The sequence below is a fragment of the Sphaeramia orbicularis genome, chromosome 20 (assembly GCF_902148855.1).
Source record: "Sphaeramia orbicularis chromosome 20, fSphaOr1.1, whole genome shotgun sequence".
Taxonomy (NCBI): Eukaryota; Metazoa; Chordata; class Actinopteri; order Kurtiformes; family Apogonidae; genus Sphaeramia; species Sphaeramia orbicularis.
In genome coordinates this window covers 26,015,753-26,038,155 of record NC_043976.1, presented here as the reverse complement: position 1 = coordinate 26,038,155, position 22,403 = coordinate 26,015,753, and the positions used below count along the sequence as shown (strand labels likewise).

Here is a 22,403-nt window from a genome sequence, read left to right as displayed (position 1 = left end):
GTACTATGTATTTTTTCATGATTTACTTCAGCTGTAAATCACACTCACCTTTCCAGACTCCATTAATGGCAGACTGTGAGGAGAACCTCTCTCCACCAGTCGAACTCTGAAACACGTAAACAGCACATGTTAAGGCCAGACGATAAAACCATAACAACAGAAGAATATCAACATAACAAATGTTCGATGTAATGTAAATGCTCTAGTTGCACGCAGAATCCAGATCTACAACACTTCACCACTAGAGGGCAGTAAGACACCAGTGTAACATAAATAGTTTGTCTAATTCACACAGATGAACAAGGTGTAAAAGACAGAAAGGAAATGTGACAAAGAATAGAGTTGTAACAAAATTAATACCGGCATAAAAGGAAAAAAACTATGCAGATGTAATGAATGTAAACAAGCTCATCAGGTGTAAGAATCTTCATTAACACGACCAAATGTTGATGAAATTTGATGATTAATTTGAAAAACTCAAATTGGTTCATTTAGATTCATGAATTTATTTTATAGCTGCCACACATAGACATAATTCTGACTTAAAGACCATATTTTGTCTTTTTATATTTATGCTCCAATGGCTGATGGTTTATTCTACCTAACATAACATGAATATTCCACTTTTTGACATGTGGTTTCCTCTTTATTCAGGAACATACATCAGCCTTTGAGCTTAAAAGAAATAAAGACTTGACAATTATTGCAATTATGTCTTATTTCCCAATCTCAGGAAACGTCCACATTTTGTGCAGTAAAATAAAAGACAGGCAAAAGTGACGGTACCTGTCGTGTCGCAGCGCTCTCATGTCGACATACACAGTAGTGGGGTCGGGTCCTGAAGTGCCCTGCAGCCAATCACAGAACAGAACCAGTGATCATCTGACCAACACCAGACTCGTAGAAGTTAATTCAAAAGAACTGCTTATCATTAAAAACATCCACTAAATAAAGACACAGATACCAACAAAGACCAGAACATTCTGTAACTAGAAGCACTCGGAGAGCGCAGACCTCCGCCAAGGCTGATCAGTGGCCCCCCCCGTGGGCCCCCCCCACCCCCGATCACCACCAAAATTTAATCATTTCTTCCTTATCCCATTTCCAACAAACCCTGAAAATTTCATCCAAATCTGTCCAGAACTTTTTGAGTTATGTTGCACACTAACGATCAGTGCCCCCCCCCCCCCCCCGATCACCACCAAAATTTAATCATTTCTTCCTTATCCCATTTCCAACAAACCCTGAAAATTTCATCCAAATCTGTCCTTAACTTTTTGAGTTATGTTGCACACTAACGGACAGACAAACAGACAGACAAACAAACAAACCCTGGCAAAAACATAACCTCCTTGGCGGAGGTAAAAATGTTGTTTATCACACCTTGATAGGAAATATATGCAGTGTACAACACATTATTATTTTCTAATTTTTTCTGAATATTACTTGGATCAAACACAATACTTAAGATGTAATTGTTACAAAGAAAAACAGTAAAAATCTACCTTGATAATGTCATCAAACTTATCAATCGCATCATTACTGTTGTATTTATATTGGAAAACAACAGAATCATCTATAAATACACACTGCTTCTTAAAATATAAAAGAACTAGACACTAGATACAATAATAATGAAGAAGAAATGAGTAAATTGGTCAAAACACAAAATTACTAAACCACAGTCTTCAAAGAGTTGCTGGTGTTTGTGGATGTTATGGTTCTGAGTATGAACCGGGCTGGTCTTCACTGCAGTGTCATGTGTCGTACCTGCAGACAGATGGCCAGGTTGACTCTGCAGCCGAACGCCGTGCTGACTGATCGAGGGTGAAGGCCGAGGTCTTTGAAGAGTTTGGAGAAGGAGTGTGTGAGCGACATCCTGGGCCTCTCCTCCGCCACCACGACACAGGCTCGAACCCGGGACAGATCCAGACCCCGAGCCTGGAGAGAAGACAACAACACAAGTAAGCCAGAGGTCAAAGGGGCTTTAGATCACCTGTCACACTGTTTATGACGGAGGTTAGTAACAGACAGGAATATTTCTGGTGGGTTAGATTTAATCAGTTAAAGCCAAAATAAAGGTTTGTTGAATATCACAGCATAAGGAAAAGATTGTCTTCCTCATTTTAAGAGTGAGATGATTCATATCATAAGTAAATTTCATAATGCCAAAAATAAATAAGTACAGTGCATTTTGACATTTTTCTAGTTTTAAGGTCCATGATGTTTCTTTTATTCTATCCAACCCTTAAAGACCTAACACTACTTCAGCTGTTATATAATCCTGTGCATTTTCACAATGCAGCTGAAAAGCTGAGAAACTGCATTTTATCTGAATACTTTACCCATAATGACAGAACAACCAATTCAAGTTACTAAACTTGTTAGGGTTACAAACATGTTTTTAGACTCCTGCAGGTGTTGAGGTCTTTGGAGTTTAAAACATCTGAGAGTAACATCTTATACCTAGTAATATCTAGACACCGAAACCAAAAGTTGTAAAAATGATTTAAAACAAGGACTTGCAACTTTATCTGCCTTTCTTCTCAAGAGGAGAATGACTTCTGATTGATTTGTTTGATTAAAGTAAAAAACTCCAAACCAGAATCTAAACATTCTTTCAGGGTTTTACAGTTTAGAGAGGAATTAAAATTAATGTGGAATAGTTTGGTAATATAGAGATAATTATTAAGACACAGAACAATGTGTTTACAGGTATTTCAAATAGATTTAATGACCTTTTTAAGATACAATTTTAATCAAAGTGCTATTATGTATGGACATAATGCAAGTTATATATGTAAGTTATGCTTGTTTTATGGAGAATATGATTATCAGAGTGAGTTAGTATAAAATACAGTGGCATTAACTTTAGCTTTAGGTTTAAAACTTCATAACATCAGAAATATGGACTTCACATTGAATGACTTGTCTCCTTGGTGACAAAGTGTTACCAGGTTATCATCATAATAATGACACTGAGTAGAAACCTGTTACATACACACAGATACCCTCATTGTTAGTACTAAAATACTGGGTGTTTTAAGACCAGTGTTTCTGTGTTTTATAAAGAAAAAAAATCTGAAAAGTACAGAACATGTCTACTTTTACTTGGCTTCCAGTCTCCATGGAGACATACAGAAAGGTAATCACTAAAATTAACTCAGCAGCATCCATCAGTGACCAATCAGAGCCAGACGTGGCCTCAGGCTGAGCAGACGGACACAGATGGAGACAGTCCGACTTTATTACCACCGAGCTCGAGGACGGATGTCTTCTGAGTGAAGTTGCTTCAGACTCTGTGAGTTCATTACTGTTGTCTGTTCTCATGGTTGCTGCATCAGATTAGACTCAGAAATTCTTCAGGTGTTGTGATCGAGGGACATGACAGAAAACACTGACCATCTTGGGAACTTAAACTTGTAACTGCTACAAGTCTGAGGATGTAGATCTACTTTGGTACAATTTGTCTTTGTGGTTGTGTGCAACAAAAGTTTTGCAGTTCATGAGATGATAAGAAAACTTAAGTTTGGCAGCAACTGACAGATCAAAATATAAAAATAAAATGCAAACTGGCTCCATGGTGATAAACCTGGTGGACATGCGATTATAACGCACTGTCTTAATTAACATGTACATCCTAAAGTATATATGTGTACCATATCCAGTAAGTGATTCCAAAGACTGGTCCTTTGTGATGGACATATAATGTGTGTGTTTATCTGAGCTCAGAGTCTTGTGATAAGTTATTTTTAAGTTGCTACGATGCACTGTTGCCATAGGATTTCTGTTGCTGTAAGTGTAAGATGAGTTTCTGTTGATGTGATGGTTGATCAGTGGGTCTTTGTCTTGTGTCTTATAAAAAATACATCCTCTCATCTCACCTTTGAGCAGATTAAAAGAGGTGTTCTGTCACCACATTACACAATATATTTGTTTTATTAGCCATCAGCAATCACTTTTGTGTGCTTTTTTTATTAAGTTTATGACAGGCAGCTTTCTGCCACACTAGTCTTTCTACATCCCAGATTCATTCCACTACAACAAAAATGATAAAACGACTGGTTTTTCTGCTTGATGCTGCTCTTCTGTCTGAACCTGATGCTGAATCCTGGTGTCAAAATTGAGCTAAAGGTGTTTTTATCATCTGAGTCTGATACAGCCGTTTTCACATGTTGATCAAATGTTAGACTGTTTTGTGTCGGTGTCTCGCTGACCTTGAGTGCTTCGGTCTGCAGGCCGAGTCCTTTGGTGCAGAGCTCCATGACGCTGTAGGAGCAGAAGGTGTCTCGCACCCTCAGCTGGCTGACGGCCAGCAGCCACAGCGCCGGGTTGGACTCCAGTTCCACCGGGGGAATCAGAATGGACTGATGGCCTGAATACACGCTGCACAAAAACAGAAACACACCACAGGATGTGTTTGGCATTACAAGTGATTTTAAGGGCTATTTTTAGTGAAGCACAGACATATTGCCTAAATACTGCATTGGCAAACATGGGCTATGTTTACTGACATCAGCTACGTCACCAAAGTTCAGTTGTGTTGTTATATAGTTGTTGAATAAATTTGTGCACATTCAAAGATTTCCTTGTTTCACTTGTACAAAAGGAGAATAAATACCCCCCAAAAAACTACATCTACAATTGACTAAACTGATATAAACATTGGTATTGCTGTAGCTGCAGGTTTTAACCTCATTATAAATCCATTTTAAGACCCATTTCACTCCCAAACTGAAAACAGAATCACACATGACTTTTTACCGTTCATTTTTTGACTGATGACTTTGTACCAAAAGGTCATAATTTTTGCTTTGTCTTGCCAAATTTACATCAGGATTCAAATGAGATAATGGCACTTATTACAATAATCATCATGTTTTTTTGGAATTACTTTCTTTTCACTGTCATCTAAAACACAGGTGTTTTGTTTATGTTGCAGCACCAACCTGGGTTGTGACACTTCCTGTAATTTAGTGCATGTGATAGAGAATTTCTGGTGAACATGTTTAGGTAAATACACCAGACATCTGAACACTCTGACGATCCTCAAAGGACATTCATTGGCAATACAGGCTTAAAGAACTCAATAAAGGATATTGACAATTCCAGTTCTTGAATGTTTCTCATTGTCTACTGCTTAAAATACTATTACTGCAAAAATCCATCATTGGTCCAAATTCTGAGTTAGAGTCTATATGTGACTTTTCAACTGAGTGCAGAATTCTAAACATTTACTCTTCATTTATCAAGTCAAACCTGATTCTAAGCAGTAAAAGGCTACAACTCACCTCAAACTCCATGTTATCTACATGTTTTTGCTACGTCAGAACAAGATGACAAATAAATTAGCCTGATCCTGACTTTTTTTGTGCTCTGAAGAACTAAGTAAGATAAGATAAGATAAGATAAGATAAGATAAGATAAGATAAGATAAGATAAGATAAGATAAGATAAGCCTTTATTAGTTTGACAAGGGGAAATTCCAGAAAAGTCATGTGTACTCCCCGTCGGGGAACTGAACTCCGATTTCCCGCGTAACAGGCAGGGATACTCACCACTATACTAACGAGGAGATAAATAACTAATAACTAAATGACTAAAACATCTAAAATTCAGTTGATTTGAACTTCTTAAAAGAAACTGCACTGACCTGCAGAGACACCAGAGGACAAAGCCGAGGCCGCAGTATGGATCCAGACAGATGGCCACTTCTCTGGACGGGTACAGCTCACACTGCAGCTTCACTGACCGGCAGAAGGCTCCAACGGCATTATGGGACATCTGATGAAAGAGACAGAGGGGAGGACAGAGAGACAACAACACACAAACAAGGAACAAGATCGAGACATGGAAAGTTAATGAATGAGTTTTTCAAGGTGCACTTCAGCTGGTTAGTTCTGCTGCGTGTTGTTCATCCATTGTTTACTTTTTTCCCCTAAACTCAACAAACACGACCATTTTATTGTGTCATTGTTACTGTATGTTCTGTAGTACACATCATCGGTTGTTACTTGTCTTTCTGGACTGAATGTAGTGAATTAATAAATCAAATAAGGAGTGAAAACTGCTCGCCATGCAGTTTGCTGAGTGATGAGGATTAACGCTGAGCTGACCTGAACTCCGGCCAACATGCCGGTTGTTGACACGCTGAAGTCCAGATAGGCCAGGCCATCAGGGTTGGTGGGCTTATACAGGGCTGGAGGCTTCTTCTTTGGCAGGTCATCTGCAGCACACAGACACACAGACACACACACATATACATGCATTTTGTAACAGCAAGACACTACATTCATTTCAACACTGACCTTAAGCTGAACCCACTATTTAATGACAGCAGTTTGAAAAAGAACCAGAATATGAGATATGAGATATTTACTTTATTCAAAACTTCTTTAAAAACACTGTGAAATGTGACTTTTAACACAGATATTCCTCTTTATTTTTATCTTTTTCACAGGTGAAATGACAATATACATACAAAAAAGGTAAAGCTAAGGTGTATTTTAAACTGGAAACAAACCTAAAGACTCTGAAACTACACAAATGTAGTGTTTCCACTGACTGGGGCAGATTTTAGTTTTTGCCACTAAACTACAAGCCACAACACAACACTAAGTAATGACTAAAATCTCACCCGAGCTGTCAAAAGTCACTATTGTCACTAATTCTGGTACCAAATCAAACATGGACGTGAATGATTTCTAAATGAATTTTTCTCCAAATTCCACCTTTCCTAAGTGATTTGTCACCATTTATTATAATATCATCCTCTTCATTTTGCATTTTTCTGTAAAGATCAGGTATTTTCCTATATCTAATTTATTGATTATGTAGCTTTCCATTAAAGTTCAGAGTAAATTTAAAGGTTATTATATCAAAACACAGAAAAGTAAATAAAAAGCTAAATATATATTTAACAGAACGTAAAAACAAGAATCTTCAACCACTGTCATTTGTCAAACTACATGGGTTTTATTGGTGAATTAATGTTGCAGAAGATGTTTCCATGTTCGCTACAGAGCCTCTGAACATCCAAATGGGTCATACCTGATGACGATGAAAAGCTAAATACTGCATTTTATCTGAATTATTTCAATATACTGACAGGATTAGATTACAATTTAGATCAGTAAATGCTTTTGGTCGCCAGTGGCTGTTTAGGTCTTTGAGGGCAAAGTGCAGAGTTTGTTGAGATCCTGGATGAAAAAGTGTCGGGACTGAGTGTCCAGAAGGAACAGAAGGAGACTAAACTAATTTCAGGTAAAGCTGTCCATCCTAATAGCAAAATTTTATTAGTTGTACGTGTGTCTACTGCGTCATGTTGTATAACGTGGCTTTTCATTTCACACCACCGACCTCTTCAGTCCACCATCCAAAGACTTCTGTGGTGTTCTCTCTTCACAAACCAAAGCAGTTTAATATTAAATGTACATGAGTATGATGTTGGACCCTAGCCATAGGGTTTTTAATGAAGCTCTACTGTGTCTGTGTGTTTGAGGGAATCTGCTGTACCAGTGTCCAGGACCGGCGGCCAGTTCCTGATGTCCACTGTGGCCATGGCCTCCTTGGAGCGCAGCAGCTTACAGATGACGGCTGTGGTCATCACACAGGCTGAATGACTCACCTGCAGATGGAGAGGTCAAGGGTGACATATTTCACATTAACATTTCCCTGAAGACCTTGACACTGATACAAATCTTTGATGAAACGTCTAAAACCTCTGACCTCAACGATCATCTTGACAGTGGGCAGCGTGGTGGAGATGTTCTGAGGGTGAGGTGGTCTCACTGTTATAGGAACGCAGCCAGCGTACAGGCAGCCGTAGAAGGCTGCGATCAGGTCGATACCTGTAGCACGTGGACATAATCGATGTGTGAGTGTTAAGATCAAGTCCGGATTTAAATGATGATCTAAATCTGATCTTTTTGAGATACATCAGCTCTGACCTGGTGGGTAGACCAGAGCGACGTGATCTCCTTCCTGCAGACCTCCTCTCTCCATCAGCAGAGCAGACACCCGCTCTGCTCTCTTATGCAGCTGCAGGCAGGTGAGGGAGTTGGACACCGCCCCCTGCAGGACAGGAGAGGAAGGAGAAGTTAGCTAGTGTGCACAGTCAAGAGTTGATTTTCTGTGTCATAAGTATAGTAGCAGGAAAAAAAATTTCAACACCATCTTGCTCATCTGTCAGTGATAATGAAAACCAGCAGTGAAACCAAGATAAAATGATCCACATAATATTTTAACATTTATGTAAAATGATGGCTCTGCAATAAGGATGACTCATGTTGTTAAAAGCCTGTTTCTTCTCTCTTCCTCCTCCAACTTGACTCCTCTGCTCACATCTCAGGTGGGAGGGACTAAGATGTCAGAATAAGAATGGAGGAGCTACAAATTGGGAAATGAGAGGAGGGCTGTGTCTCTGCCCTGAGGATGTGGAATGGTTTAAAAAGCACATGGGCGAAGTTTGCCTTTAGGGGTTTCAGCATGCTGTTAAAAATGATTTATTATCTGACAACTCCCAAACACTAACCTTGGTTTAAACCATGTTTTTTGGCTTAATGAAACTTCAACTAAAAAGTGAAATAGTACGTTAAAGTCTCCCTCAGTTACCCCAGTCTACAGCATGACAGTCTGTGTTCAACTTCTCTACCTGTGAAAGTTTTTACACTGAAGAAACTGTGATTTTGTTTTGTTACTGTATTTAGTAACTTGTCTCCAGAGAAAACACAGGCTATATGAAAGAGTATGAACAGATGAACCTTTCATAACCGTTCAGCAAAACATGAACTGATGGAGTAACCAAACTGAATTAACATCACCATGCTACTGTGTCTGAAGCCTCCATATTTAAGATCCGCTGTTCCATAATTAGCGTAAAGCTCATTTCCTTGCTACTTTTCAGAATGTAGGTTTTTAAAATCTGTTTGAGGATTATTTTTGACTTGAAACAAAATAAGAAGCTATGGTCTAATACTGCACTTGATGATCGAATAACATATCATCAAGTATATGATATATACCACATGTCTTAATAATAAAGTGTAATGTGTGTATTGTTACCCGGGAGCTGAGCAGTGTGTAAAGGACGTGGTCTGGTGTGGTCTGGGCCCTCCACTGCAAAACCTCTGACAGGAACAGGAACTGGGAAGACAGGGAGGAAAACATGAATGAATTTTGGTTTGTCAGCTCTAAGTGTATTTGTGTGAAGTATGTGTAAAGTAAACCCTGATACATTCCTGCTGTAATCTGGTTTTTTGAATCAATAAACCACATGAAAACACAATCAGAAGAAGCTCATTGGGACTATGTTTAGTCTACTGCTGCATAGACTGGAAACAGAATGAAACACTTCTAAGACTTTTTTTTCCCAGTTAATACAGAGAACAATTACCAGACATATGTTTTAACAGCCAAACCATTGCCCACATGTAAACAGCAGTAAGTGTTCTCATAAATGGTGCAGAACTTTTGATCACTTCCATCCACTTTTTCATGTCTATACCATTTAAACTCTTCTCTTGTTTAGATTTGAAAACATGAAACATGGATGATATCTAACAACTGGTGACCTAATAAAAACTGCTCTGTGACCTACTTAGATCCATTTTCCTGTGTTTGAGACAAGTAGCTGTACATGTTTGTTCAGTGTTTGTTTTGCTGTTTTGTTTTTGCGATTGTGTATCACCTGGTCGTTGTCGTCGGTCTGTCCCAGATCTCTGCCACTGGCCTGAGCGATCCTCTTCCCTGACACCAGATTGCCCACCATCACCGAGGCAGGTCCGATCTCTGAAACACAAACACACACATCAGCCGACAAGATGATGGAACACACATCTGTGAGCAGTGATTGGCCGGTCGCTCCCACCTGGCTGTTTCTGCCGCGGTTTGGGCAGGTTGGTAACACAAGTGTGGGGGCACATGAGGACATTGCACGGGTGCAGCCCCCCCTCCAGGTACAGCTGTTTGATCTCTGACAGGTGGATGCCGCCCAGAGGAGTCTTGGGAAGGGTGTTGGCCGGGACCAGAGCCAGGCAGAAGACGCCAACTCCGTGGATACTGTCTATGGCCTGAGAGGACAGAGTGGATTGTGAAGTTAAAGCATCAATTTTAGCAATAAACTTATTCGACCACCAACAAAGCAATGCAGAGTTAAAAAAATTCATAGCAGTGTCAGCCAAATTGGGAAATTGTGGGCCAGAACTGATGTTTAGCATCCCTATTGATCACGTTATGGTAAATGACTGCAATTCATTCGATAGATACAGTATGTAATTTCTGTACATAATTTTGTACATTAATATGTATTGTGTTGAGGTCACACTTGTAAAGTGTTTTGAGGAATTGGAAAAAAACTACATTTTTTTGTGCAATAACAACAACATTTTATCCTGTATAGCCTCTTGTACCTGGCTGCCCCTGGGACCTCAATTCTGCCTGTGTTGCTATGGTAATGCTACATCCATGTAACCAAAAGAATGTCAGCTAAAAGTTTAACAATATCAGTGTTCAGAAAACAGAACACAAGTCAAACAAGCAGCACTTAAATGTTCAAATATCAAAAACAAACTAACTGTCCAAGACAAGTATTATTTCTCTACTGCGGAAACTCACTGGACCAGGGTTTAACAGATTAATGTGAAGTAAGTTACACATAATGCTAATAGTAGAGGCCTGGGTATTTATTACATTGCTTCTGGATAGAAATACAAAGAATCTGTTTTGACAGGTTCTTCCTAGTTTCATGTTTTGCTGTGTTTTCAGTGGTGGTCTATAAGTTAGAGAATGTCCTCAGAGTGCGTCCACTATTGTACCTGGAGGACGCGGCTCATCCACTGGAAGCTGTCCTCCTCTGTGGAGTCGGGTCTCTGCTCAGCCACCACCACGATCCTCTCATCCCTTAGTACCGTCACAGAAAACACAGCTATCCTGCAGAGACAGAGGAGGAAAAACAGCATTTACCACCTGATATTTCTCTGAAGCTGCAGCTGTTACTAAGCAACACACTAAACTCTCAATTTTAGATGAATGTGAGAAAAGTCTGACACTGCACAGAGGAGAAAGAACCTAAAAAACAGGTCAGTACTGAAGGAAATGATGTCCATTCATAATCCAATAACAGTGTATTCCATAGTTTTCATGTTGTTCTTTGATTAAAAACTATGTACTGTCAGTTTTTGAGCTATATTATTATAATATTAAGAAAATGGTCCAAAGAAACCTGAAATAAATCCTGATTACACAAGTAACAGACTCAGCTTTTTGATATTTCTATTCCATTCTACATTTCTTCGAGTTAATGTACTGTTATCTTCTCTCAGCTTTAGCTTCTGTGATGAAAGACGATAAAAAAAAAAACTCCCGCCATAAAGCATATTACTTATATTCAAAGTAACAGGGTGAAGAAGATAATGATAAAGAACTTCTTTGAAGTGTTTGACTAATCAGTCCACTAATGATGGGAATAATAACCCTGTCAGAAAAAAAGCTTCATGTAATTACTTCAATCAGAACAGACCGGACTGACCAGCCAGATTTTTTGGTTTGATTATCTTGTCGATATTGGTACATAATAATGATGTCAACACTCAATTTGATCGTTTGTCTTCGGTTGGGATAAATCTATCATTTCACCATGTTTTGACATTAGGTAATGTAATGAGTTTACAAAAGAGAAAGGAATATGGTCTAAATAAGATTTTGAATTCAATAAAACTTCAAGGTGCTGTCTTTTCATCAACTGAAGTATTATTATTATTATCAAAGTACGGACAGGAAATCAAGTTTGATGAAGGGTGATGATTTTCTTTACTGACTTACTACTGAAAAAATGTCATCAGAACAGAAACATGTCAGTGATTTAGAATAAAAAACTTATTTCTGCTTGCTTAAGGTTGTTTTGCTGCTTTTGCTTTATATGCCCATAAAGAGGGAGCTGAGTATATAAACGATATGGAAACACTTTTTCTGAATAAATTCTGGTGTATTGAACATTTAACTCATGTCACTGGTCAGGTGACTAAACACGGCTGGTACAACAGTAGCGTGGACTGACGAGGAGGCTCAATTATTCCTCTCTCATCCTTATAAGTAGACATCACAGGTATGTTAAATGAAAAAAAAAAAACAGAATGATCTGCTTCTGCTGTTTATTAGAGCCACGTGTATCGTAGCCTACAGCGCCACCTGTTGACAACACAATCCTGCCTATGTTATTCGCTCCAAATCAGTATATGGAAAACCATATCATTTGCATCTTCATTTTCAAGTCTTTTCAAAAGCTTGCTTCACATTCCCTTGACACTCTATGAAAACTCTCTGAATCTTGGCAGCGCTCTTACCCAAAGATTTAAGGATTGCTGAAGGCTTCAATAGTTGAAAGGCTTGAAACAACAAGTTTGAAAATATGAATGTAGCTGAAATTTTCTTTATATTGTCAGAAGAAAAAAACTTCCCCTTCCTCTATTTCCAGGAGATTAGATGCTTCATAGCAGAAGGAAACACTTGCACATGAATTTCTGTTTTCGGAATACTTCTGGACATGTAACAAGTATTTTAATCAAGCTGAAGAAAAACTGTTTCAGACTCACATGTTTGAATTCTACTCTGAGCTTTTAAATGTCAGTGTTAATTGTGTAAAACCATCTGTATTTTTGCGTTTGACTCCAATAAACCTGAGAGCAGATGACGAAAAAGCAGTGAAGACAACAGATGAAGATCCACAACATCTGCTGAATGAGAATCTGTTAAACTGAGCTTCATTCACTTTCAGGAGAAGGCTCCACTGCAGAGGGATTAAAGACCATTTGACGCCCGATTCGCTTCATTGTACTTTTTATTGATGCTGCTTTTATGTGAATGTTTGCAGACATTCAGGATACAGAACAGGCAACAACAAAGCTGCATGTGAACACAAGGAAGGAAGGATGTATTACACATCAAACAGTCCTTCTGCAAACACTGGGCCAGTTCTATCGCAGAATATTATCAGCACACAAACAGCAGCGGCAGACAAAAAACATTAAACTGACACAGAGACAAAGAAACCACACAACTCCTAGGGATCCAGTGCATGATCAAATCCATTAAAATTACATAATTATCTTAGTTAGGACTGAAACTAGTGAATATTTTTACACTAAGTGCATATGATAAATATTTTGTCTGCACCTGGTTAACTGTGTGGGGTATAAACTGTACTAGAATACACTGTAGCTATAAAACACAAGCTGTTTGTTTAATAAAGAGCAAAAGAAACTAAAGCTGACCATAATTAATGCCAAAGAAAATTGATTGTCAGATTCCATTTGCATTGTTTATTTTTTATATTTAAGCTTAACTAAAGGCTCAAACTGGCCACTGACTCCAGTCCTATGATTTAGTGTTTGTTGTCTGCTTTTATTATTGTCCTTTGACAATGTTTATGGTTGTCCTTTAATCTTCAAGACCTAAACAGCCACAAGTGGCCAAAAGTATCTATTGATCAAAAATGTTGAACTTTTCAACCATGAATCCTAACAATACACGGAAATAATTCAGGTAAAATGCAGTTTCTCATGTTCATCAGATATGGTGGATTTGAATGTTCAGAAGCTCCATAGTGAACATGGAAATACCATCATCTTCAGCAACATTGATTCACCAATAAAACCCATGTTTGACAAATGACAGTGGATGGAGATGCTTGTTTTTGTGTTCAGTTACTCACTGACCCTTTTAGTGATTATTGATCCAGTGTTTTTTAAGGTTTGTTGTTGTGTTTATTTTCTTTTTACCATTTTATGATTTTATTCTTGTGAAACACTCTTTACATTATTGCTTTTAATTGCATTGCGTGATGTTGCGATTTCATTCTATTTACTCATTTTTAGTCCTTTTTCTGTTTTTGTGTTTATTTAACTGATTTTCTCACATCTCTGTCTTACATCTTGTGCCTTTCATCTTCTTGTTTTTAATCTTATTTCTTCTCATCTTTTACTTGTTTGGCCTTTAGATTTGGTGTTTTCTGTTCAATAATTTCTTCAGTTTCCTGTTTCTGATTGTCCATCAAAGCAAACGTTGCCATATAAATATTATTAGTTTATAACCTTATTCTGTAAAAAGTGCACCAAACAAACTACTATTGCTGTTATTTCCTTAAACTGTCTAAAATCCAATTCTACAATATATTTCTCTAACAAATGAAAAATAACTATTTCTTACATTTGACAACCTTAAGCCTGTGAAATCTGAGTAATTTAGCTTTAAAAATAACTTGTGGCATAAACAGTTGTTTCTCAATTTTCCTTCCAGTCATGGTTTTATTTCAGCATGTTTCCATGTTTCCAGCTGCTCCATCATCTCCAGCAGCGTAAATCGCTCAGAAAACGTCACTGGGGCCTGTCAGGTAAAAGATGAATTTCCTCCTCAGGGGCCAGGAACACAATTAAACTTCACTCTATGCGATTATGGTTAGAAGTGTCCTGATATGATCTCTAACATAAGGAGAGGTAAGGCTGTTAAACCCAAACTGAGATGTGCTTCTATAGTTCACCTTTTCCTCTGCTTATTTTTGATGTACAGATTTGTTTGTGTCAAGTTGTTAAATGTTCCTAATTCATCTTCTCTGATACAGTTTGTTTCCTCATATTTTACTGTTGCTCATGGTGGATGTGACTTATTAAAAACATGATTAAAAAAATGTTGTAGCTGTAGGTTGACAGGTTTTCTGGTCTGTTTTATATATAACCTGTACAGTCTCTCTTTCTCTGCACACACAAACCCCTCCCCTACACACTCACCTTCCCCTGTAGACGAATTTCATCGGCTCCACTGCCAGTGCTGTGGCAACAATATCGTCGGCGTTGTGTCTGCGCCCGCTCACCATGATGAGTCCATCCATCTTGCCGGTGATGAAGACGAGGCCACCAGGGCCGATGAAGCCAAGGAGTCCGGTCCTCACAAAGGCGTACTCGCTGATCAGCGCTCCGGTGGAGCTCACGGGGTAAACCTGGGTAAACCACACAGGCGGTCAGCTGCACTGTCACCATGGCAACCAGTCAGTGGTACAGATGTGCGACGGAACTGAATTCAGACAGTGCAGTATGTTTAATATTCACAGTGGTAATGTCACGCTAAAGGATAAAATACATGATATGTAGTGATAAAATACCACAGATAATCAAGTTTGAGTGATCTGTGATAGTTTACATTGCACATTATTTAATTTACTTTCAACCACTTGGTCACTGTTGTGGGAAATAAAATGCTGGTCAAATAAATCACAATCATCCATTCTGCTCCAAATCCCAAAGTCCTACAAACCCTTCTATAATATCAGACATTTTAGGACATGATCAGATTAAGGCTTCACAATTATTTAAATTACAAAATCTGAATATTAGCCTGTGGCTAATATTACAATACTGCAAAAGGGTACAATTTAAGAGCCCAGACTCAGGATCACTGAACTGCAGAACTTCAAAAAACATAAATAAATAGGACCTGTGTCTGTTAATGGCATTCTGGATTTAGTGACATTGAGCAGAGAGAGCTTCAGTGTAAAATAAAAAAAATTACAATGTACACTGTACAGTTTTTGTAAGGCAGCTACAGTTTATGTTTCACTTGGAAATACATCAAAAATTTAATTTCCATTTCCTTATTTCTTCATAATCCACAAAGTAGCCTCAAGTCAAAATCATAACCATAATACTGTCTGACATACACATGACATGACTGCTTCATCAAATCATGCAGCCCTAATTAACATCTTCAATATAAAATCTACATTTGAGATGTTCCTACTGCAGCAATAAGAGAACTCCAAAAGTTGCATTCAGTGTTAACACAAACCTATAAACAAAATCCACTTTTGGCTCTGTTTATGGTTTCCTGAAGGAAATATCTGACTACATCATCCACCTGAGGTCTATCCTTTCATGCTGTTTACGTGGTTTTACTGTCTGTATTTTTGTTCACTGATTTTCGAAGATGCAGGTTCATCTTCTGAGTGATCGTCTTTGCCTCCTGATCAACTTTTGATGTCGCTTTTATATTTTCTAACAGATGGTATTTGGCATATTTCCTGCATGTCTGCATGGCTTCTCAATATGGAAACTGTCTCCTCTTCATGGCTAAGTGTCAGGTTGTGGTTTGGCACTACCTGCTTTTGTTAAACATGGCGTTAGAACATCCTCAATGTCAATATGGCAAAAAATAAGGGATCAATCATGATATTAAGTCAAACAAGGTCCAACCAAAAGCTAGGACTCTGTATAGAAAAATTATCCACCTGTGATTTTCAACATGGCCTCTTGAAACTCTCTTCTTGGGATGTTAATTAGGGTTAACCTAACTAACCTAGCTAACCCTAACCCTACCCTATTTATAGCTTATGTTTCATCTGATCCCCTAAATCTAAAAAAAAAAAATAAAAATAATAAAAGTTTTTTGTCATTAATATAAAAACATACATTTCAAGTCTCATTCTGCAGATTGTCACATTTGCACAGATAAATCTCTGATGACTTTACTCATTTATACCACATGACCTTTCACGTGGTCTAATAATTGTTTCCAAAGCTATAATTTCCCATAAACAGCTTCCAAGTCTTAACTCTGTTTATTCCATTTTGTCTAACTTTTATCATTTAATTGTAAAAAGGCTTCTGGTTTTTGTATAGAGGTTTAATGAGTTGTCTGAAGAACAAAAAAAATCTAAATGGTATTGTAAAACTTTGCTCCAAGATAAGTGGAGTCTAGTAAAGAGATCTGCGCTCCCTTTGAAAGAAACAGCTTCCAAAGCAAAGGAATTATCAGCCAATCTGACATGTTTTGTCCAATGAATTCAGGCCCCTGTTTCGCTGCACCTTTAGCAGAATAAACTCCACGACCTTTACTCTCTCTTCTATCAACCTGTTCAACATTGACAATAGTTGTTTTATTTGATTTAATGCTTGTTGTTCCCTCTACCTAGTCATTTTTGAGCATAAGGACAGGGTTAGATGCAAATGAATAGCCCTTCTTTAGACCAATAAAGATGTCTCAATCTGAATGTGAAAACTGTGAATCTGGATCAGCACATTACTGTAAAAAGTATTGATTAGTTTAAATGTTATAGATCAAAAGTAGACATTTTGACACAAACTTTGCCTTAAATGTGATTATTTCTTTTTGACTGTAATATATGTATTCTGAGAGTTTATGTAAGGTGAGCTTTCAGAAGGTGCACATACAATAAAGAAAAACAGAATCTGTCTGTGGTCTGTGTTTGGAGACTTTTGCAAATTTAAGGTCTGTCTTGATTTGAAAAGATGAACAAAGCTGGAAACCACCATCAAAAACTCAAACAATCAGAAAAGATCCAAACCTTCTTCTGTCTTATTTCCAGTAAATTCGACTCTTAAAGGCAGGGGAAACACTTAGCACATGTCAGAAAGTTCTTCTCAGATTAAATATACACCTTATTAGACCACTTCACTTAATCTAATGACAACTGGTCAAATAGCCTTTACTAAGTAGAAACATCGTCATCAGTCATCCACTACAATTCGACCACTGACAGGTGGAGTGGTAATAATATTGATTATTCCAGTACAATGGCACTTTTCAGTGGGTGGGATATATTAAGTATAAGTGACCATTTTGTCCTTGAAGATGATGCGTGAAGCACCCAAATGGGCGGCATAAGGACCTGAGACTTTCATGAGAGCTAAATTGTGATGGTGAGGGCTGGGTTAGAGCACTTCCAAACTTGCAGGTGTTCCCTGTCTGCAGTGGTTAGTACCGACCAAAAATGGACCCACATGATGTAAATGCAGAGTGTAACCAAATTTGCCCTTGTTGCACATCATGAAAAGAGAGGTCACTTACATGAGGTCAATTACATGAAAATGTTTACATTTATCAACTATGATGTCACACAATTGTGAATAACCTGAACAAATATGTTCAGGTTGTATGTAATGTATGTAATTTTAACAATATTCTGCCTGTTACTAAATGTCATGTGTCTTTGTAGATTCACTGTGATCTGTAAGTTGTAATGTGTAATGATAAACTGAGGCACAATATTGTTAAAATTGAACTTATTTTTCTTGAGAAATTTCATTTTTCTTGAGAAATTTCAGGTTGTTTGCACCCGTTCATGTTTATTCACTTTTTTTTTTTTTTTTTTTTTACAAAGGATACTTTGTAGATGTTAACATTTTCACAATACATTTTTTACTTTCTTCATTGTTATTACTTTACTAGTCCAGCCCACTTGTGATCACATTGTGCTGTATACGGCCCCTGAACTAAAATGTGTTCGACACTGCTGATTTACAGCCTAAAATATCCCACCCCTTAAAATATGCCATTGTTACAGGATAATAACCTTGATTACCACTTCATCTGTCAGTGGTCATCATGCGTACATATCCTTATAGGTACAGAAAAATTAATCTGCATGCACTTCATCTTACCTCAAAGGTGTTCTTGGTCATGCCGGTGAGGCCATAGTAGGAGGTTCCGGTGGCGATGGAGCAGACGCAGAACTCACCGATCTCATCAGTCTGACAGAGCTGAGGGACGCCTTCAGGCTTCACCACACAGACCAGACCTGGACGGGCAAGAAACCCAGAGACAAACAGAGAGAGAGGGTGGGGGGGGGCACAGGGTTATGAGAAGCAGGAGGAACAGTGCTCTCTGTACCTGCACCTGTTTTGGAAGTTAAACCAACACATTTTAGTCACAGTTTCAAAATAAGAGTCTGAGCTTAAAGTAGGTTGTTCCGACCCAATTATGATGTCTACTCATCTGCATCTGTGCCGACCCAAAACTAGTAAGTAGGTTAAGACAAAGACAACAGGAGTTTAGGATAGTCTATTCCTAATAACTGGCTGTTAATGATCTATTAGCAATGACTAAAAGAACATCTATAGATCACACTTCAGGACTTTAATTCTGCCACCTCAGTGTTTTTGGGAGGAATCTTCCTAGGATTTAGTAAAGCTCCATAATACTGGCATTCTTTACTTGACTCTCTGTGGAGGCAGGTGTAGTTCTCATGGAAGACACTAGATGGGGTGCGTTCATGGTGTTGCATGGGGAAATCTTTTTCTATCATTGGTGTTTAATCAGCACAGTTTATATGTTCTCCTCCGCAGATCACAGCATTCTTTGCGGAGTTTTTTTTTTTTTTAATGAAATGAAAAAGAAAAAGTATAATGTTAAATTCATGGGGATGAGTTTGATTTTTATTTAACAAGAGAACAGAGAATATGAAAATAACAATCTGAAAACATTAATTAACATTACACATCAGATGCATCAGGTTGTTATTCTGTCACCTACCCAGATGATTTTAGACTGAAAGGACTGTTGTTACAGAAAAAGTTCAATTATTTTTGACTTTCATAAGACTCATTATGAGTGAGCATGGTCTGACTAGTCGATTGGTGGCATTTGTTGTATCTGTCTGCTGTCCACCTTAAAACGTTACTTAATTCAAAGGAACACCATGTAAAATAGTAATTATACAAGCATTCTGAGTTTCTCGTTCCATAGAAAATATGTTATTAACCACCCAGCCAAAATTTATTGATAAAAAAAAAAAAAACCCAAATTAGGTTTCAAACTAAATGAAAAAATAAGCAGTATTCAATGCTCTGAAATCATGTCTAACTACATTTTGCAAATGTCCAACACGACTACAAATGGTCAAATGGATGCTCGCTCTCATTTCAACAACAGGATAGATTTAGAAGAAGACTAATAAAGTCTCAGAAGAAAGTACTGAAGATTAACTGTGGCTGACACTCTGAGATATGGAACATAAACATGATCAACAATGAGAGGTCAAATTTGTTTTGGTTCAAGTGGATCATGGGTAATTTCTGCATTATCTCAATGGTGGAGATGGGCAGGAGCTGAGGCTGAGAACAGAGAAACAGAACCACTGTCTCACAGAACTTACATGGAGACCACAAGAAAATCAAAAACGAGATTGGCCTAAAAAAGTTTGGTGCAGAAAAGGAAATGATGAAGCACGCTGGGAGGATGCTAGTGTTTGTACTAAAGACAGACCTAGTTGATGGAAGAGTGTTGTGGCCTTAAGCACAACGGAGCGTGAAGAGGCAAGGTGAGGTTAGATCCAGCAGCTTTACTGGATCTCTACATTCACACATGGCTGCACAACCAAAGTCAAAATCCAGTTCAGAGTGAAAGGACAGCGACCCAATGAGAATCAACCCCATTTCTCTGAGTCTGCTACTGAATGGGTTTTGTTTTCTCAGTTGTATAAGTTAGAAAACTTTATTACTGATTAGCAAAGCCCAGCTGTGATCAAGCACGAGCACTACTGCTAATTTGCTCACATTTAAATATTACAGTCTTATGGATTAAGGCTAATTACGTCTCTAGTGCATGAAGGTGTCACTATTTCTAACCTGCTCAAAAAAACTCAAAACACACAAATAAGCAAGTTTAACACCACAGATTAGTGTGACAGCTCACAGTCTTAGCAGGTATTTTCTAACATGCATAATGTGTTAAGAAACAAATCTCTCAGTTTCTTTTACACAGACTTTACATTTTAGATAGGACATCCTTCAGATTGATGTCAAGTTCTGTATATGTGTACAATGCCTATAAAAAGTATTACATCTTGAATCCCTTTTTATTGCTTTTATAAATAGAGTCAGTCTATATAATTCGGCGTTTTTCCAGTTACTTGGACAGTTTTTTGTATCCATCCCCCAACATGCACTTTTCAATAACCTTTTCTCAGAGCTACTGGATGGGTTCTTTTGTCTTCTTAGTGTGATTGTACCCAGGAACAGGTGATCAGGTGATCTCCATCTAACTAGTTGTGAATCTTCTAGCACCAATCGGCTGGATCTCTGTTGAATTATATCAGTTACTTTCAATAGAATAGAATAAAATTCCCCTCATTGTCATTATACTAAATGTACAATGAGATTGGAGAGCTTCCCCTTTTTCAGTGCAAACAGGTAATTATAGATAAAATATAAGGTGCAAAATATATAATATATAAGATAAAGTCCTACATGACAGACCAGTTACCTCTATATACAAATATGAAGATAAAAAAGGATAAAAATTGAGAATTTAAAAAATGCAAAAAACTATTGCACAGAATGGTTGAATATTTATAGAATAATTATAATGCACAGGGTGATTAATACTCACAGATGAATAAGTATTACATATGATTATTATTCCCAGAGTGATTGTATTGCACAGATGAATGAATATTGAGGTATTAATATTCAAGGGGCTAAATATTTATGAAATCACTATATTTCTTTGTAGAAATTTGACATTACAGATTTATTTTGTTAATTCATGTCAAAAAGCTAAATTATATTGACCATGATTCCATTTGTAACATCCAACGGGTGAATATTTTTATTGACATCCATTAAATTGTGTGGCAAGCTACTGTGTACAAAGGGATGAGATAAATTACGTTTCATTGTATTCTACTGTATCAGCTGTTTGTTATCAAATTGGGGTGTCAAATATAGGTGGATCACTTGTGTTGAATTCTAAGAAAGAAGCTCTTAGTTTAATGCAGGGTTTGAAGAAGCCAAATTCATGACTTTTTAAGACATTGTTCGAGGTGATTTTGATCAAATTTAAGACCTTACATTTATATTAATAACAGTACAACAGACCTCACCTTTATTGTCTTGAAACAGTCTTGAACCAGTCTTAACCATATTTCAATCCAGGTAATGTTACATTTCCATTTATCCATCATTAATGTTTCTGACACTGACGTTCAAGCTGCTAAAGCTCACACCTGGACCCCTCCACCTATGAATGATTGTTGGAGGCTCCACTAATTCTCATCTCTGTTATGATAAAATGATCATCAACTACAAATTTGACAAATTCATTACAATGATTTCCATAGCAAATATACCAATATCATTTATTGTGTCCGTGGAAGTTTTAAGACCTTTGAGGGTCAGATTTAAGGATTAATTATCAGTTTTAAGGTTAGCTACAGCCCTAATTTAGGACGATCAAATTTAAGACTTTTTAAGGATCCATGGACATCCTTTAACTCAATGTGGAAGCTGCGAGATAATCAATCAAAAATCAATTGAACCTACTTTACTGTCCCCAAGAGGAAATTTGTCTTAGGCAAAGTGTTAAACAACTGCAGAAAAATATGCACAAACAAAACAATTACACACATGCATAAAAACAGATGGTGAGCCACAGTATGAGTGCAAATGCAACATATTGCACTAGATTATTGCACCTGTCCCAACAATTTAGAAAATAAATCATGATTAGCTGACCAAAAATGTGATCATCACATACATAAAATCCATAAAATAACCCTAATCATTTGTTATATTGTAAGACTTGACTAAACTTTGTGTTGCTAAACTGTCTGATGTTAC

General features: G+C 37.6%; 1 protein-coding gene across 5 annotated transcripts in view; it reads right to left on the bottom strand.

The window, feature by feature from the left end:
- LOC115411281 (disco-interacting protein 2 homolog C-like) overlaps positions 1 to 22,403 on the bottom strand; it is an 84,142-nt gene that overhangs the window by 5,732 nt on the left and 56,007 nt on the right. For all 5 annotated transcript variants that reach the window (XM_030123351.1, XM_030123354.1, XM_030123353.1 and 2 more), the window contains 15 exons: positions 18,447 to 18,583; positions 14,781 to 14,989; positions 10,815 to 10,929; positions 9,869 to 10,070; positions 9,689 to 9,789; positions 9,064 to 9,144; positions 7,950 to 8,073; positions 7,729 to 7,850; positions 7,516 to 7,627; positions 6,117 to 6,226; positions 5,654 to 5,784; positions 4,218 to 4,386; positions 1,771 to 1,941; positions 787 to 848; positions 49 to 106 (listed from right to left, as the gene is read on the bottom strand). In XM_030123351.1, the coding sequence (XP_029979211.1) occupies positions 49 to 106; positions 787 to 848; positions 1,771 to 1,941; positions 4,218 to 4,386; positions 5,654 to 5,784; positions 6,117 to 6,226; positions 7,516 to 7,627; positions 7,729 to 7,850; positions 7,950 to 8,073; positions 9,064 to 9,144; positions 9,689 to 9,789; positions 9,869 to 10,070; positions 10,815 to 10,929; positions 14,781 to 14,989; positions 18,447 to 18,583 (1,904 nt within the window). The remainder of the gene's footprint in view (positions 1 to 48; positions 107 to 786; positions 849 to 1,770; positions 1,942 to 4,217; positions 4,387 to 5,653; positions 5,785 to 6,116; positions 6,227 to 7,515; positions 7,628 to 7,728; positions 7,851 to 7,949; positions 8,074 to 9,063; positions 9,145 to 9,688; positions 9,790 to 9,868; positions 10,071 to 10,814; positions 10,930 to 14,780; positions 14,990 to 18,446; positions 18,584 to 22,403) is intronic.